The sequence below is a fragment of the Dendropsophus ebraccatus genome, chromosome 1 (genome assembly GCF_027789765.1).
Source record: "Dendropsophus ebraccatus isolate aDenEbr1 chromosome 1, aDenEbr1.pat, whole genome shotgun sequence".
In the NCBI taxonomy this organism is placed as follows: domain Eukaryota; kingdom Metazoa; phylum Chordata; class Amphibia; order Anura; family Hylidae; genus Dendropsophus; species Dendropsophus ebraccatus.
This window is the reverse complement of record NC_091454.1, coordinates 89,125,363-89,144,712: the sequence shown is the minus strand read 5'-3', so window position 1 is coordinate 89,144,712 and position 19,350 is coordinate 89,125,363. Positions and strand designations below refer to the sequence as shown.

General features: G+C 42.5%; 1 protein-coding gene across 8 annotated transcripts in view; it reads left to right on the top strand.

Moving 5' to 3' along the window:
* GRIP1 (glutamate receptor interacting protein 1) overlaps positions 1–19,350 on the top strand; it is a 386,720-nt gene that overhangs the window by 129,207 nt on the left and 238,163 nt on the right. For 3 of the 8 annotated variants that reach the window (XM_069974781.1, XM_069974771.1, XM_069974840.1), the window contains exon 1: positions 10,997–11,404. The exons of 1 other annotated variant lie outside the window; for it this stretch is intronic. In XM_069974781.1, coding sequence (XP_069830882.1) covers positions 11,272–11,404 — 133 coding nt within the window. In that variant the 5' untranslated portion in view covers positions 10,997–11,271. Of the gene's footprint in view, positions 1–10,995; positions 11,405–19,350 lie in introns of those variants that run through there. 4 more of the 8 variants (XM_069974727.1, XM_069974717.1, XM_069974831.1 and 1 more) reach the window with 2 other exon arrangements.

Genomic DNA, 19,350 nt, shown 5'->3' with positions numbered 1-19,350 from the left:
AGTTGTATATACCCCCTGTGTGCTCCCCCACTAGTATATAGGCCCTCTGTGTGCTCCCTCAGGGGTATTTAGCCCCCCTGTGTGCTCCCCCACTTGGATATAGACCTCCTGTGTGCTCCCCCACTTGGATATAGACCCCTGTGTGCTCCTCCAGTAGTATATAAACCCCCTGTGTGGTTCCCCCAGTAGTATATAGACCCCCTGTGTGCCCCACCAGTATTATATAGACCCCTTGTGTGCTGCCCCAGTAGTATACAGACCCCTGTGTGCTCCCCCAGTTATATATAGACCACCTGTGTGCCTCACAAGTAGTATATAGACCCCCTGTATGTTCCCCCAGTAGTATATCGACCCCTGTGTGCTCCCCCAGTAGTATATCGACCCCCTGTGTGCTCCCCCACTTGGATATAGACCTACTGTGTGCTCTCTAAGTTGTATATAGACCCCATTCTGCTGCCCCAAGTAGTATATAGACCCCCTGTGTGCTTCCCCCAGTAGTATATAGACCCCTCTGTGAAGCCCCAGTAGTCTATAGCCCCCCTGTGTGCTCCCCCCATTTATATAGACCCCCAATGTGCGCTCCCCCAGTTAAACAGACCCCTGTGTGCTCCCCCTCCCATATAGTATATAACACAATAAAACAAACACTTATACTCACCTGGGTCCGGGCGTCTCCTCTCCTCTTCTCTTCACTCATGTGGCCGCAGGAAGGGTTTTCCCTGCGATCACAAGAGACCGCACTCCCCTTGTCCTGGCGCTGATGCTCCAGTGATGTCACTGGAGTGCCAGCACCACAAGGACAAAGCTGCCACTTGTGACCGCAGGGAAAACCCTTCCTGCGGCCACAAGAGTGTCTGACAGGAAGGGGGCCAATGTCTCCCGCCCTGTCAGTGCTGCTGCATGTAACTATGAGCGCTCATTACGAGTGCTCATAGTTACAGTTCAGATGGCAGCAGCGAGCGGGGCAGCGGCCCTGTCCAGCGGTCTTGAGCACAAGAGGGGCGTGGGGGCCCCCCTGGATGTTGGGGGCCCCAAGCGATCGCTTGGGGTGCTTGGTGCCAAAGACCGCCAATGATTGCTATTGCTCTCCCCATCTTGCTTGCATAAGACAGGCCTCATAGACTAACTATAGAGTCCGTCTTTTGCAGCAATACAGGGAGAATAGTACTTAGGCTACTCTCACAAGTTATGTGCATGGTCCTTATATACGGACTATATGCTCTGGAACTGACATTCATTATGATGCCAGGAGCTTCAGAACTGTTTAAATCTTTGTGCTACTGTACTGACACGTGTCAGTACAGTAGTGGGAAGATTTAAAAATTCTGAGCTACAGGCATCACAAACTTTAATATTTATTTATATATATTTTTTTTTCTTCATGTGTGCTGCAACTGAATGGTGAATCGTCCTTCTTTCCTAGGCAGCACACATTCCCAGTCTGTGCATTGCCACATAGCTAGCCATTGCCTTTTAGAGTTCTGGGTAAGGCTTTGTTCACATGGCCATCATGGCGACTACCATTACAATGGCAGCTATGCAGGGGCGAATTAACTTTACCATAGGCCCGGGGCTGTTCACCAAGCCTGGGGCCCCCCCACCCCACTGTAACTATGGCGGCACTAGCCTGGCGTTCACAGTACAGAACAGATAATGTCATGATGTCCTGATTTGTGCAAAATTGCCATAAAAAAACTGATTTTTTGCAAATCATGGCGGAAGTGTAGCCAGGAGACAGTACACCACTGAAAGTATAAGTCTTTTTGGGTGGTCATGGGCCCCCCAGGAGCTCAGGGCCCCGGGCTGCCGCCCGAAACGCCCCTATTATGATCCACTACTGCAGCTATGACTGCAGTGCCAGACCAATTGAACCACAGATGTCGGCTGTGCCTGATGGACTCTATTGACTTATAATGAGGTCCATCGGGTTCCAGTGTGATGTGTGTTTTTGATGGAAAGCATATTTTCTTTTTCTTCAATCTGATGGAAGCTACCAATGGCTTCACACAAATCCTAATAAGGTGTGATTTTTTTTTTTAGTCAAAGGAGATATACTGTAGCCATTGCGACTGTTATGAGGCCCAGGGGTTGAGGGGACTCACTCAGCTGCAAGAACATTATACCTTTTTATATTCTATGATATTTCCAGTTCACCCTGCTTGTCACCTAGCTTTACTACAATTATACCAAAAAAATTACATGAATTACAGCTAGCCAAAAAAAGCTTGTAAACTATGTAAGTTGCTAATTTCAATCACCATAATAAAGTTGTGCATATGATAGCAAAAAAAACCATGCATTACACTTAATTAATGCAGCTTTCAATAACCGGAAAGTGTCACTCATATTACGGTAATGCAGTCATTTTCTGCACAGCCTGGGATTTTCTGGAGGTGTACGTCCTTGAAATTCAATGCAGCTGGTACGTGTTATGTGCTAGCTAATGATTTTCTAGTGTAAACCTAGAGTATTGTTAGCTGCGTCCACAAAGTAGAAACTTTTGACACTAGTTTGCGAAACAGATGTGAATCTAATAAGCAGCCTGTAAGATGCAATTTGTAAGCAGCTGCTATGCTTCCTCTTTCCCTGAACTCATAAAAGCGGAGTTCTGCTTTGGTCTCTGTGACAAATGGTACACCTTTAATGTGGGTGCTGTGTTTACTCTCCCTTCGTTTCGGCAGGTAAAGGCAGTGAAGCAATGAATTTTTCTATCACCGTGTGGCTTTCTAGATAAAAAATACTTCACAATGCTCATTCTGTAATGATGATTCTTTTGAAGAATGTTTTGATCCCACAGAAATGTGGAGATGAAAGGGTCATGCCTAAGGACATCCAAAAAGATTTGGACTGCGCTTCATAGTACTAATAAAGACCAAACCAGCGCTGCCAGCAGGCATATAAAAGGACACTTACAGTGCAAATAAGCTATAAAACCTAATGACTACTGATAAAAGTGGCATAAAAGCAATAGGCAACAGGATGAATATGATTGCTACCATTCAGCATCAGGATAAAATTTATTTTATTTTTTTTTAAGTGGAATATTTGATCATTTTTAGGTGTTCTTTAAGGGGCTCTCTGCGACTGCATTGTAAAGTTTACTGAAACGGATCACAGATTATGCTGACACTGATCTGTACTGAGAAGGTTTTAGAAAATGTATTCACTCTACGTGAAACAGATCACTGATCTCAGGAAGACCAGCCAAAGATAAGACTGTCGGCAGCTAGTTAAAGTGCTCAATACAGTGAAATCCTAGGTGCATTGCTCTCTGGGAAATATGAATATGCAATCTGTGCAATGTATTTTTGCAGTCTGTTTAACATATGTTTAATGGAAAAAGCATGCATTTGTTTGCATCTGTTTTGGATTCATTTTTTCCATGGACTTTGATACTTTGATACTTTTTTTTTTTAATAATGGAGGTCAATGGGAAAAAAAGGAAGCACACAGATACATCCATTTTTCCATTGAACGGATACATTAAACAGACTGCAGAAACGCAGTGTGAACCCAGCCTCTGTAATATATGCAAAAACGCAGTGTGAACCCAGCCTCTGTAATATATATCAATTAGAGATGAGCAAACCTCAAGCATGCTCGAGTCGATCCGAACCCGAACTTTCGGCATTTGATTAGCGGTGGCTGCTGAAGTTTGATATAAAGCCCTAAGGCTATGTGGAAAACATGCATATAGTCATTGGCTGTATCCATGTTTTCCAGACAACCTTAGAGCTTTATCCAAGTTCCGCAGCCCCTGCTAATCAAATGCTGATCGTTCGGATGGACTCGAACCCGATTCGCTCATCTCTAATAGCAATACATATAGTTGCAGATATAGTTAATTCCTAATATACAGCACTTCTAGGTGCATTGCATTCTGGTATTGTACAGGTCTTGTTTATTCTCATTAGCAAGGTAGCTGCTAACTATAAACATTCTTATCTGGCTACTATAAATAAAGATGGCCTCTGAAGTAGTGCATAAGGCTCCTCAACTGTTCATAAGTGTATATACGCTGGCTGTACACCATGTTAGATAGCAGAACGGTCTAACCTTTTTAGTGCCGGTGGCAAATTTAGTCACGGTTGTAATGCTGTCACAGTAACATGCTTGCAGAGACAAATACAACATGATGGCCACTAAAAGTGTTATAATTTTGTATTCCCACTTCGAGAGAGGAAGTGATGTTTGATATCTTTCATGTGTTCTCACTTTAATGAGATGTTTAGTTGGAAGGCTGTCTGTATATCCTTAATGAATTACAGTGTTGGCCACAGTCTTCCATAAAACATTGATGGTTTCAGTCCTCCATTTAGGTTGAATTTACACAGCAGATTTGTTGCAGATATTACTGGTTTGGCTTATCCGAATAAGCTGACAAGTCCTGCTACAACAAATTGTCTTAGAAGCAAGGAGAAGAGACGAGCAGTGAGTGATTGGAAAAAGCTGCTGCAGGGGGCCAGGGTAGGCTTTTTTTTTTTAATTAAGCTGCCCTAGAGGTATAGAATAGAATTTTAGATTTTTTCCCTTTAAAGTGACTCTGTACCCACAATCTGCCCACCCCAAACCGATTTATACCTTAAGATAGCTGCTTTTAATCCAAGATCTCTCATGGGGTCCGTTCGGCAGGTGATGCAGTTATTGTCCTAAAAAAATACTTTTAAACTTGAAGCCCTGTGCCAAACGGGAGTATCTGTGCCCTAACTTTGCACCACCCCTCTGTTCCTCCTACCCATCCTCCTCATCATTAGGAATGTTCCAGTCAGATTGCCTCCTATTCCCCACCTGTGGCAGCCCGGCACATGGGCTGGATCAGTAAGGACCTGTGCAATGGGGAGGAGGGACGGAGGGGTGTTGCAAAGTTAGGGCACAGATACAGAGATCTTGGTTTAAAAGCAGGTATCCGAAGGTACAAGTGGTTTGGGGGGGGGGGGGGGTGTCAGATTGTGGGTACAGAGTCGCTTTAAGATTGTTACTCAGAGGCTTCATGCACAGGACTAGGAAAACATAGCGGCTTTCTTCCAAAAAAAAAAAAAAAATAATTAATAAGTAAGGAATTACCGATGGGTGAGGCAAAAGCAAAAAAAAAACTAAACTTTTTACCCCAGTGTGGAGGGGAAATGCAGAGGGATAAGGTAAACTCTCCAATACACGTCATCTGTGTAACCCAGGCTGAAGTGCAATTGGATTTCTTGGCTTAGATTTCTTGGAAATAGGAATACACTGGGTAACACTGGGAAATGGATTAAAGAGTTTTGGTTGACAGTAAGGGACATGGATGTACATGATAAACAAATAGTTCTACCATTGTGTGGTGAGCAGGTGTCAGCTGGTACAGTAGTGTGGTAGCTGAGTGGCTGTAGGGGCACTTGTCACAATGGCCCGGATTGGTGTAGGACCCACCCCAGACAGCTGACACCCCACCAACACCCTAAAAGATTTAACCCAAGTGTAGAGGTGTGTGTGCTCCACAAGGAATAGGCCAGAGTCCAATGCTTTAGGAAAACAGAACAATTTACAAGGAAGATGCCTTGGTATTTCATAGAGGGGTGGGGGATTCCTCCCACTGGGGGCGGCCCGGCACCCGTGCATAGAATGGCACCAGACATTGGAACTGGGCCGCAGTTCAAAAAATGGACCGCCGCACCGGCTTCCCCATGCCAGCACCAATCTATCAGTGGGTCATGTTAAAGCCTGTACCTGATGGTACATTCGCTTTAAGTCATGTGTCATGTGTCCTAGCTCACATGCTATGACTTTTATCCATGCTGCTAACTGGATGACAGAAGAAGCTGTCCACTGGAACACACTGCTGTGGGGTGTGCCTATCATTGTGTTCATGAATTGAGTGCTATAAAATTATCATTTTAAATTATTCGATTTTTGATATTGTTGGGATTCCTCTTTTTTATACTGTATCCAGTTATAGACATTTTCTGTAGTGTTCCTATGTATATTCCTTTTATTTTGCCATTTTTACCCTTAATGCTATATGTGTTTACCACATTGTCTAAAAAAGAAATTGGGATTTTATGGTCTTTGCATGTGTGTTTTAAGATATGAGCACAGGTTGGACTTTGCAAGGTAAAGGTTTGGATAGGATACTTCTACTTCTACCTTTAGTGTCTTGCTGACCAGAATAAAGATTGTATTTTTTACCATTTAACTACCAAGTTAAAAAGTGAATGGTATTATTTGAATGTGTTATTAATGATAGAGTTTCTCATAGAAATCTCAGAGTTTAGGTGTAGGGCTATGTTTTTAGGTTTCATCTGTTCCATCTTAGGACTAGAGTTGAGCCAGCATGGTGGTTCGCACTTTTGAGTGCCCCAATTTGCTTGAATATTGGGGCGCTCAAAAGTACGCGATACTCGAATGAGTATAAGTGGTTAGCTGACAGGGAGAGCTGCTGGAGCAGGGACAATAGCAGGTGTAGGGCTTAGTGTGGTTAGTTAGGTAGGCAATTAGCTTACAATAATACCCAACAGCCCTTTTCAGGGTTAGTAGTCTGTCAGTGTGACTGGAAAAAAAAACATTTCATACAGTATACCTGTATTGGAAATAACAGTGATACTAGTATACTGCTAATAGTCAGTAATTTAGTCCTCTCCTGTCCTTGGCTTCAATACTGCATGAATGACTCTGAAGTAGAGATGAGCGAATCGGGTTCGAGTCGATCCGAACCCGAACGTTCGGTATTTGATTAGCTGGGGCTGCTAACCGTGGATAAAGCTCTAAGGTTGTCTGGAAACTAGGATACAGCCAATGACTATATCCATGTTTTCCACATAGCCTTAGGGCTTTATCCAAGTTCAGCAGCCCCCGCTAATCAAATGCCGAAAGTTCGGGTTTGGATCGACTCGAGCATGCTCCAGGTTCACTCATCTCTACTCTGAAGGCCTTTGTGAGCAAGCGAGAAGCGAAACACGCGTTGGGGGTAACTACACATAGGCAGAACAGGTAATATCACAGCCCTAAATTCCCTGGACTGGTTATGTTTGCAGCACAATGTGATTATATGTTTACTAGTACTATAGGCTTGGAATGATTTAGGATTTGCATGCTTTGTACATTTTCCCATTTGCAGTTATTCTCTTTTTCCTGTGATATTGTGGTCATGTGTGTGGAAGTATTTTTAAACTTCACTATTTAGTTGGTTTTGTGCCTTTTTGTAGAATATCTATCTAGATCAGGGCCACCCCTCCTGTTTCATTAGAATTTATGGAAAACAGTGGTTCACCCAAAGCAGATATATGTCAGTATAAAAAGGTATTCCAACATATAGTATGTACCATGTCAGTAGGTGTTGTAGGAGTAATACCAGGAGGTGTTGTAGGAGCAATACCAGGAGGTGTTGTAGGAGCAATGCCAGGAGGTGTTGTAGGAGCAATGCCAGGAGGTGTTGTAGGAGCAATGCCAGGAGGTGTTGTAGGAGCAATACCAGGAGGTGTTGTAGGAGCAATACCAAGGGGCGTTGCAGAAGTAATACCAAGGGGTGTTGCAGGAGTAATGCCAGGAGATGTTGCAGGAGTAATACCAGGAGGCATTGCAGAAGTAATACCAGGAGGTGTTGTGGGAGTAGCACTTGTGGCCTCTGACCTGGCACTAATAGTTTCATTGTTTCTGAGCACAGCTTTTATTTACTTCTGCAGCCCAGGCTGGTCTACAATATCACCCCATCTCATCCAAAAGTCCTTTAAACACCGTGACCTTAGGAGTCGTGGCGTTTCCTTCACTTTTGGAGGTTTTTAGGTGCACCAGATGTCCTCCCCTTTGCTAGTTAGGAGGCCTCTAAACAAAAAAAAAACAAAAAATAAATTCTTCAGTCTCCCATTGACTTTAATGGCGTTCATTACCCGAATCAAGCACTCAGGCATAGGAAAATACTTGACTCAAGTAATGAGCATTCAAGCATTTTAGTACTCGCTCATGTCTAGTCAGGATGGCCTATGGGTTTATAGTAAAATAAATGCTTGTATGGTTTGTTTACATTGTAAAAGGTTTTGTTGAGGAAAATTAAGATTAGAAATGTTATCATAGAATAAAAGCCCTTTCTCTGGTTTGACCAAGAATAGGTCTGAATATTGTGCAGGCATAGATAAAAATTGCTTTGTGAACGCTAGTAATTTATTTTGGGTTTTTTTTTTGTCTTTATAATTTAATCTTAGTTTAGTCTATGTGACTGGGACCCAAAGCTTTGTGTAAACCCTGCATTAATATGTTTACTGGTGGTACCCACAAAACTTCTCTATTGAAATACGGTTGACACTTCTGCATTCTGACTTGAAAATGTCAAGAACACTCTTGGGTGGTTACATTGCAACTAAAATATTTTGCAGCCTTGGCAGTAGTAAATGATTAAACTGAGCTTAGCTGTCTTCTTCTCTGTCACACCTGTTCTGTCGCTGCGCCCCAAGACACTGCAAGCCTCCAAGAGGTCCCCAGTTATCTGCTCTATGTTGGGCTTGCATGATTTAGTGTGTCTGCTCTTTGTGGGAGATGATGCTCCTAAAGGTCAATGGTGAGGTATAGATTGCACAATTTAATAGCATGATACATATACTGATATGGTGAAGTGAGTAACACTGGTTATTTTATGACACCACAATATTGAGGAATGGTTCAAGGCAGTGATTTTCAACCAGTGTGCCAAGGCACACTAGTGTGCCGCGACACATGGTTGGGTGTGCCGCGGGGAAAGTTCCCCAAACTATGGTGCCCCTGTGTTTTGTTCCCTGGCAATGCGCAGCAATCAGTGGCGGATTATAATGTGGGCGGTTGCCTGGTGCGCTGCGGCGGGTCGCGATGCACGCATTCCAGTCAACGTGTGCACTACGGCCCGCTGCAGCGCACCACGCTCCCGGTCTCCGCTGATTGAAGGAGAGAGTCCGGGCCCTACGGGCGGCCAGTAGTTGAGGCGGACAGCAGCGGCGACCATCTCTGAGGAGGTGAGGAGGAAGGGGGGGGGAGAAACCTGGGTATAAATACATTTAGAATCTATATTATTAACTATATGTATAATATGTACTGTTTTAGTGTCATTTTGAGCCATTTTGGTTGGTGGTGTGCCCCGGGATTTTTTAAGTATAAAAAGTGTGCCGCGGCTCAAAAAAGGTTGAAAATCACTGGTTCAAGGCTATATTGCTTAGATCTCAATCTGACCAAGCATCTGGGATCTTTTGGTTCAAGAAGTTTCCATGTCACCTTAAAGGGACTCTGGTAAAGCCTTCGGGTTGGAGGCATTTCTGATAGCCATTGTAATAATACTATAATACGGTGAATGCTGGTCCTGCACTGTAATGTGGAGTGTAGTTCATGCACCGTTGTAATGACACTTTAGTGCAGTATACACTGGTGCTGGAAGTAATTAAAGTAATGCCCTTGTAGCTGTTATTATACAAGTACTATACATGTGTAGTTCTTGAACCATGGTAATGATACTGTAAGGGTACTATTACACCAAGCAATTTTCCGACGACTAACGATTAAAGGACAACTCTGGCGGGACCCCCCCCCCCCAAAAAAAACCACAGACACACACAGACACCATGACGATGATCGTTCTTGCGGTCGTTTAGTCGTCGCTATTGCGTACGTTTCAGCTGTGAATTCTTATTCCACCGAACAATGAGCGAACGATCAAATGATAAAAATAGGTCCGGATCCTATTAAACGATCAACGATTTCTCGTTGGTCGTTTAATCGTTGCCTGCTATTACACGAAATGATTATCGTTCAAATCTGAACGATTTAACGATTTTTCGAACGATAATCGTTCCGTGTAATACCACCCTAAGTGTAGTGTATGGTTTTCACACCACTATAATGATACTATAGTGTACTGGTCCTGTGGGTAATAGAATTATAGTAATGTACTTGTAGCTGTTATTATACTAGTACTATACATGTGTAGTTCTCGCACCATGGTAATGATACTGTAAGTGTAGTGTATAGTTCTCACACCACTATAATGATACTATAGTGTACTGGTCCTGTGGGTAATAGAATTATAGTAATGTACTTGTAGCTGTTATTATACTAGTACTATACATGTGTAGTTCTCGCACCATGGTAATGATACTGTAAGTGTAGTGTATAGTTCTCACACCACTATAATGATACTATAGTGTACTGGTCCTGTGGGTAATAGAATTATAGTAATGTACTTGTAGCTGTTATTATACTAGTACTATACATGTGTAGTTCTCGCACCATGGTAATGATACTGTAAGTGTAGTGTATAGTTCTCACACCACTATAATGATACTATAGTGTACTGGTCCTGTGGGTAATAGAATTATAGTAATGTACTTGTAGCTGTTATTATACTAGTACTATAGATGTGTAGTTCTCGCACCATGGTAATGATACTGTAAGTGTAGTGTATGGTTCTCGCATCATTGTAATGATACTATAGATTAGTGTGTAGTTCTCACACCACTATAATGATACTATAGTGCACTGTGTACTGGTCCTGTGGGTAATAGAATTATAGTAATGCCCTTGTAGCTGTTATTATACTAGTACTATACATGTGTAGTTCTCGCACCATGGTAATGATACTGTAAGTGTAGTGTATAGTTCTCACACCACTATAATGATACTATAGTGCACTGTGTACTGGTCCTGTGGGTAATAGAATTATAGTAATGTACTTGTAGCTGTTATTATACTAGTACTATACATGTGTGGTTCTCGCACCATGGTAATGATACTATAGCGTGGTGTGTGCTGCTCCTGTAGATAATATTGTAATCCTGTGGGGGCTGCACCACTTTTCCAATCATAAGGCTGAGGGCAGGGGGATTTAACCTTGAGTTTTTGTCTGTGTTCCCCCAACAAACACAAGGAAGAGGCTGCCCGACCTGATTGTTACTCCTGCTCTGCAGCACAATGGTTCAGCCCTGACAGCTAGGCGTCTCCCTCCAGCCCCCTCTCCCAATGATGGAAAGCCGGCAGCAGAGGAGGGGGAGTGGGGGGAGAGACATGTCAGTGCAGGGAGACCTCTCTTTCTCTCACACACATACACACACCACACACTCACAGAGCCAGGCAAGTTTACTACACTCTGCCCCTCTGGGGCACCCTCACCGCACCTCTCTGCCAAGGAAACCTGCTGCCTCTGGGGAGATGAATGAGTCATTGTGAGGAGCCAGGTGAGAGCAGTCCACACATAGCGGTGACAGGTCCCCAGTGGATGCTCACACATACAGCCCTGCACCTAGCCTGTCTCATCTAACCAGCCGGGCACCACTACCAGCAGCAGCTATGGACAGGTTTCTGGGCTTTGTCAGGCAGATCCGAAGATCCAGGAGAAGGAAAGGCAAGAAGTATCGACCTGAGGAGGATTACCACGAAGGCTACGAAGATGTGTATTACTATGCTTCCGAGCATTTCAGAAGTAAGAGCCGTGTGTGTGTTTTGTGGGCACAGCAGGTGTTGTGTTGCCTGTTTTAGTGCCGCAATACATTGTATAACAGATGTGAATATGCTGCAATTCAGTGCGTAATCAGCAGATCTTAGGATACATGTGTATACAGCATCTGATCTGTGTATTAGGAATCAGGCAGGGTTAATCTTACACAGGTACAATGCCAACTTTACACCTGGTGACATGTAGCACCCTGCCATCTACTTCTTTTCTTATACTTATATTATTGGTGTATCTGTAGCATCATGCTGATGGTCACATTGTATACTACCTTGTTCTATCCATGAAGTTATCATTTGAGAACAAATCTTCTTCAGCCTGACCCTTTTAGTGTGCCCTGTGCTTCCTACAACGGTCATGGTAGCAATGTTCAAGATTGGGTGGAGAAGTTACCTTTGTGTTTTAGAGGGAAAAAATGCCATCCCATGTGTGTGAGCAGAGCCTAGGGGATGCAGTTGTAAGTATTTGTTGTTGACTATTGGCATATTTTAGTAGCACCAGATTTCTGTTACAAATAATGTACACCCAATGCGGAAAATGGCACATCCTGCTTTTTTCAATTCAAAATTTTTTAGAAATTTTTCTAATACAAGACATCCTATAAGTGTTTGGAAAGCCATTCTCCCAGGTGCTGGGAAGTCTCATTGAAACTTTACACCATATAGTGCTTTGAATGATTATCAACCTCCCTAATGCAATTGGTCGCAATAACCCCAATAAATGTCACCCATCCTTCCTCTTTGGTTTGTAGATGGATGAAGTTGCACAATATATAAACGATGCATATCGCCTCTAATTGTGCCATCACGGCAACCCTAAAACTCCAAAGGTGACCCAGGTGAATCCTTGAGAGTGAGAAAACTACTTTCTTCAGATAAGTGTTTGGGGGTAGACATGATCTTTCTTTGCCCCTATGCCTCTTGAAGGGAAGGTTTGCATTGGAGATATGATCAGATGTTATCTAGTATACATAAACGCAATTCTTTATTCTGCAGGTAAATGGGGTGGTGGGTATCCTGGGATGTCTTGTATAGCCAGGTATCTTTTTATTATAGAGTTTCTGTGGATTTGTAGGATGGTTATCCTCACGGAGAGCTGCAATCATTTGTTGGGCAGATATGATACAGTACATGTGCTTGTATATGTGTGTTGTTTGTTCTAGTCTTATCTCTTGGTATCTGGAGTGTGAACATGATCATTCCTGCAAGAATCCTGCTTGTGAATTGTCCTGAAAAGACAGCAGTTACACAACTGTAAGGGGGGGGGGGGGGGGGTCTTTCCTATGTTTCATGTAGTTGTCACTCCTTTCTTCTCTTGGCCTATGTCAGGCTTGTCCCTTTAGTTTACAAATAGCCAGATCTGCCCGAGGAGACAGTGACAGGCAAACTACAGGCCATGCAGCATTCACTGAGCCTGGTGTGTCATATTGCATTATGTGTGCTTTGGTGACGGTAATCTTTGCTTTCCACAAAGCAAAATTTCAAGAAAGCCTGTCAACGCCTGATCATTGGTCCACCAAGAACCAGATAACTTAAAACCCAGTGCAATATTGCCTTAAAATGTTGCATAAATAAAATACAGAAATGTCCTATTCCTATTTTAAGCCTTGAATTTCATGAATTCATTGAGAGTTCCTTGCTTCTTGGTGTGGAAAGAGTTACGGTTCCACATTAGGATGCTCTCTGTGTAATTCATCTGTGAATGAACCACTGCAAATGTTTCCATTAGAGTTCATTGTTTTGCAGATCACTCAGGCACACCATGATCAGAAGTGCTACACTGCGTTAGATGTATTCCAGCAATTACGAAATGTTTTCGAGCATGCCTCCTCTGTGGGGGTGCAGCAGGGAATATATCAGGGCAGTGCACAAAATCCTGCTCCCCACTGATTTTCTGCAGCCAGCAACGAATTCTAAACAGTTTTAGAAAAGTCTATAGCGACCAAATGGTGGCCTAAGGTTATTGATGGACTACTACTAAAGAAACCACCACAAATCGGACCTTCTCGTGTCTCTCTTCTGTACCTTTAGCATCTGTTAGTGACAGTACTGTGTATTACCTTAAGGGTACAAACCCACTTGCCGGATCCGCAGTGAGTTCCTTGCTGCGTTTTTGCAGAGAGACTCACTGCGGATACCGGCCCTATACTTTCAATGACAGACAAACACGCAGCAGGGATGTACAGCCCCGGCCGCCCGATCGCAGTCCCGGGCGGGCAGCTGGCTCGAGCATATACTTCACCTGATCAGGTAAAGTATCAGCTCCGGCGGCCAGGGGGTTAAGGGGGCGGGTTACAGACAAACTCGTGTGCACTCTACTTGCAGGTAATAAATAGCGATAAAAATGATCTTCTGATGGTCTTCTGATGTGATTTTTGTCGAGGAAACTATTGGGAATTTCGAATGCATGCTCCTGTCAATTTGTGTCTTACTATTTAAGAAATACACTAAATACCTTCCCTCTCTGGGTAGTTTACAAAAAATATAAAAGTTTTAGGAAGCTGCTTGATCCAGACATGGCGTTATTTGTTTGGTAGACCCGGGCAGCGTTCATTCTGATGTTGTTGCTGGTACTATATTTGTTTTGTGTCTTATGCGTTCTTCTGGTGCCATTCTTTGGTTTCACTTAGTTTGTGTCTCAGCTGTTCAGTTGGTTGAGTGGCAATTTAAAACCTTTGTCGTTTTTCCTGTGAGGTATTGGAGAACCTTAGAGCAATAACAAATGATTGTGTAATTCAATTACTGAGGAGGCAGGAGCATCAATAATTGTATTTTCTTGTTGGCAAGGCAATATGTAACAGTAGAAAGTAGGATACAACAGCCAGTTTCCAGACAAGTTTTGCTATCCTGTCTAGCAGTTCTGATCGCCTCTACAGGACAATCAGGACGATACGTATTCTTCCTGTCCACTGGCAGCAAAGTTTCCATATTTCTCATCAAATTGAAAAATTAACTATTCAAGTATCTAATGCCGTAAGACTATGCAGATTTAACAGATTTGTCAGGGTAGGGCACTTCCCTTAGTAAACGGAATGCTCCTGGCAATCTGTAAATCTCTAAAATATATATCTTTAAATGTCTGATGGATATTTAAAGAAGGTTTTTTTTTTGTTTTTTTGTTAAACCGTGTCATACCTGTTATTGTGTTGTCTGGTGTTGCAACTTTCCTTTTATTAACATGATGATATATTCACATGATTTAAGTGATGAATAACTTATTGAAAGAGGTTCTCCAATAGGAAACCACGCACAGATGCGCTCAGATCAAAGGGTCTTGGGCTAGGTTCACACAGTGTTTTTGGTTTCTATTTAACATATCTGTGGTTGTGGTTGTATGCCATCCTGCAGCATCAGATTTCCATTGATTTTCATTATGAAAAAGAGCTATGGAAATAGAGCCATTTTTCTGTTTGTTAAAATTAAACATTCTGAAAATGGATGCAAATATGCATTGTGAACCTAGCCTTATGTGCACTTCTTTGTGTTGTATAAAGGTATGTTCAAACTAAGGAATCTGCGAGGAATTTGGAGTGGAATCCACAATTGATTTCCCGCAGATTCAAGTCAATGGGGCTTGAATTTAAGAGAAAAATTCCTTGCCTATTCAGCTGTGGCAGAATTCAAGCAGAACATTTTTCTCTAATTCCTCGTCTATTCCTTGTCTGTTCCTCGATGTTAACATACACTATAACTACAAATCCACTACAGAAATCAAAGTGTCAGTCTTCTACAGATTCTCTTGCAAATGTTGGATTTTTCCTTACGATTGTCATGTGAATGCAACCTTATTTAGCAGGTGAAAACAGTGGGCACTTAATGCTGCTATACTCACATTTTGCCCTTTGTAGTCAGTCAATTTTAGACGTTAATGTGTTTGAAGCAAGAAACGTATAAGGTTGTGAGTGACTTATGGATCATCTGGGAGATCTGCTAGGAAAATAAGTTTGACGCATGAAGGCATTCACTCCACAAGACATTTGAAGATTACCTGCATGGAAGGAACCCAATAGAGTAATTTTTATCGCATAAGATGAAGCCCTAACAGTGAAGTGTATACTTTTAATTGCCCGTTAGATGTGGGACCCAAATTTGGACCATGACCAAGGAAAATGGAAGTCCTGAAACATCATTCATAATGGTCATATACAAGTGGCTGCTGCTCTCTATTAAAGTATATGGTAATTACAGAAAGAGCCAAGCCAAGTAAAGATACTTTAGGCAATATTTATCGTATACCTTATTAAACGTTTTACCCAAAGCTTCAAACGTGCCCTCAAAATTCATCATTTCAAACAGGTCAACACCAAATTATTATTATTATTATTTACAATGTTTTGTTACAAGTTTTTGGTTGACACAACAGAGTTGCAAATTGTAGGCTTTCGGCTATCTTGAGCTAGGCAGGTTTTGATTTGTAGACAATACCTGCTATATGACACTACTTTTAATCTCCCTAGATGGCTATGCAAGTACAAAGTTCTGTTTGTATTACTGCAATTCACTGCTAACAAGTTTTGGGGCCTATGACAGGCTTGTAATGGGTCCCATGAATTCTAGTTACACCCCAAGGGGGTATTCTTTTAGGAATGTCTTTGCTCTGTAGGAAGCTGCCTGTGTAAATTGCTGTGCAGAATTATGAAAAGAAAATGCATGATCTCTTAAAGAAGCAGTTCACTTTTTTTTTTTTTTGCCCCCCCGGGTAGCCGCTGTCATGTATACTTACATAAGATGATCGGTGTCCCGTTCCCGTCGGTCAGTTCCGTCCCGCGGTGCCGTTCACATCGGGCGCGCGCTCACTTCCGCCGGCGCTGTGACTCCTCTTCTCTCCCTTGTCATTTGAACGCCGGAAGTCACGCGCTTCCATAGAGAATGCATGGAAGCGAGTGACTTCCGGCGTATAATCACTGGGCAGAGAAGAGGACTCGCAGCAGCCGGCGGAAGTGAGCGCGCGCCCGATGTGAACGGCACCGCGGGACGGAACTGACCGACGGGAACGGGACACCGATCATCTTATGTAAGTATACATGACAGCGGCTACCCGGGGGGGCGAAAAAAAAAAAAAGTGAACTGCTTCTTTAAGGCTTAATCTTAAGAAGTGCTCTAAACATATTGCACTACTTAATCACTTTTACGATGCAGATCATATAAATCATTTGGGGCCATAAAACACAGAAACAAAGCTACCTGACACTGCTTTGTGTGTACGTGTTATCTTTTTATTTTTTTTTTCCTCTTTTTGTAAAGATAATATACATATAAACCTTTATCCTCATGTGTATTAAATGGCTTTATATAACATTTAGGAATATCAGCCTGAAGATAAAATGATGATGGGGCTGATCCAAATTGGTTGCAGATCAGCAATGCATCTGTGACTTAAATCCGAGGCTTTGTTTCTCATTTTTAGATTGAAACAACTACATAAGTGATTTTTATCTGAGGTGTGAACATACCTTTGGGCCATTTCAAGCAATAGTAATACCAAAACCTTTGGTTCATCAGACACGTGGTCAGGCCAGGACTTGTGACCTTTAAAGTGGTTGTTTCACAGAACTAAGTTGATAAAATCAGATTTTATTAAATACATATACGTAAAGAAGTCTAAATGTGCTGTTAAATAAAGTAACTTACATCCCTGTAGCATTCTTCTCCCCCATAAATCTTTCTGAAATGTAGCTGTGCTGTTGCCTTGCATCACTGCACACACCTTTCCACAATCCCCCTTTGCTTGTATGTGCAGTGGAGATTAACTTAACAAAGCCAGTATTCCCTGGACAGACTAAAAGATTGCAGTTGGGCTCAACATGTCTGACTTACTTTAGTGGGTCATACCCATGGGCACCAGGTAATCAAAATAAAGCAGGTACATGTGGATTTAATAAATAACTAAAAATAAAAAAAATAATATATATATATTAATATATATATATATATATTAATATATATATATATATATATATATATATATATAGATAGATAGATAGATAGATAGATATTTAATAGTACATTTTCAGAAATGTTTGTAAATTTCAAATAATGCATCAGTTTAAGGGCGCCTTCACATGTACCGTATCGGTGTGTATTTATCGCTGCGAGTTTCTCACACATAAATCCACAGTGATACTGATTGCTATCAATGGCGAGTTCAACACCACAAAAAACGCAGCTACTTTCATGCGAGTTTTGTGCGAGAAATAAGCAGCGATGCGGTACGTGTGAAGGCACCCTAAATATCAACGGGAATCTGTAAGCACCTGGAGTCGTCGCCATGTCACAGGATGCAGACCTGTTCTCTTCATTGTTCACACAGGCGCCATAGACCAGAGAAGCAGCACATGCACGCTGTGTGTCCCGACTTCTGCATTGGCTTCAGCCTCTCAGCGTGTATGCACCCATGATATCATTGGCAGACTGTTAGGACAACACACATGGCCCTTGGCGGCATCAGCGCAAGGGGAATGTAATAATACAGCCGGCAAAGGGGAAATGTAATGAGTCCTAACTTACCACTCCTGTGGCTACAGCGAGCAGCGGGACCAGCCTCTGGACCCCCACCAGAAGGCAATTATCCCCGAGTTGTAATGACATTATGACTCAGGGGGTAATGTCTGTCCTTGCTATTGGACAGAGCACTGAACCAATCAGTGACTGGAGTGGCGTCCTGCCCCAGTTTTTGGCTGGCTGAGCACGCAGTTCAGCAGCCGGGTCACAACAGGTGCAGCGCTGGAGATCCAGGAGCCAGGCTGGGTTCCCGGTTTGGTGATCTGGGGCTGAAGAGGCATTGGGAGAGGTGCGTTAATGCTGTTACTTTTCCCCATGCCCCCGCCTCGCCTTTTAAAAAGCAAACAAAAAAACAAACAGGAAGGCTGGACTTCTCCTTTAATGTGGTCAGTAAAATCCAGTCCCATTACAAATTAGGCTTGGGCAGATGTTTGACAATGGAAACCCATATCATCAAGCTCTCAACACGCAGGCTATGCACTGATGTCACTTTCAATCAGCAAGATCAAGGCTTAGTCAATCGTGCGGCCTATTGACTTAATCACAGTTGACTACACATTCCCGTTTACACAGGAAGATGTGCGGCAGACTAACAATGATTTAAATGTCCACACAAATGATGTGATCAGATGACAAATGAGCAATTTCTAGTTTGTCAGCTTTTTTTTTTTTTACACAGGCCAATTATCGGCAGTGAAGGTTCCTGCTTGCTGATTATCGTCATATGTAAAAGGAATCTGTAAGAAATGATGTGATACTTTAAGGCCCCATTCTGAGTTTACATTGTCTACTGCTTAGTCAAACTGTTGGTACAATAAAAAAAATCTTACAGTTGACTGGAGCAGGTGTGGTAGAGAAGTTTCACAAGCTTAATTGTGACAGTAAGGATATCCCATTAATTTTACATTATAGGACGAATTCAGATGAGTGTAACACAGCCGCAATTCTGGGCTGATTGGTGGTCTAATGATCATAACTTAAATCATTAAAGGTTCTATGATGCTGTTACTTTGGGTCATTAAACACACAATCCTGCAGGGGCATACAGCTGTGTTAAGATAATCTAAATCGGGCCTAAGGGTGGGCTCACACATGACATATTGGTTGTGGCAGTCAAGCGGGTGAAATAAAAAAAAGAAAACTTATCCACACTGCAAAAAAAAACAAAAACACAAAATCAGTGTAGATATTGACTACCAGTGCAGAGTATAAAGCTGACATGTAGCTGATTTTGTGTCTGAAACGCTGCAGATGTTTTGTGACTCCCCCATAGAAGTAGTGAAATTCCAAAGTCCACACTAAACCCAATGTTTCAGAAACTTTGAGAATCCACAGCAAAATCATCAGACTTTTAAACCCTCATGCGCATCAGTGTGCTATACTCCCTGGCCAAACTGATCATCTGAAAAATGCTTG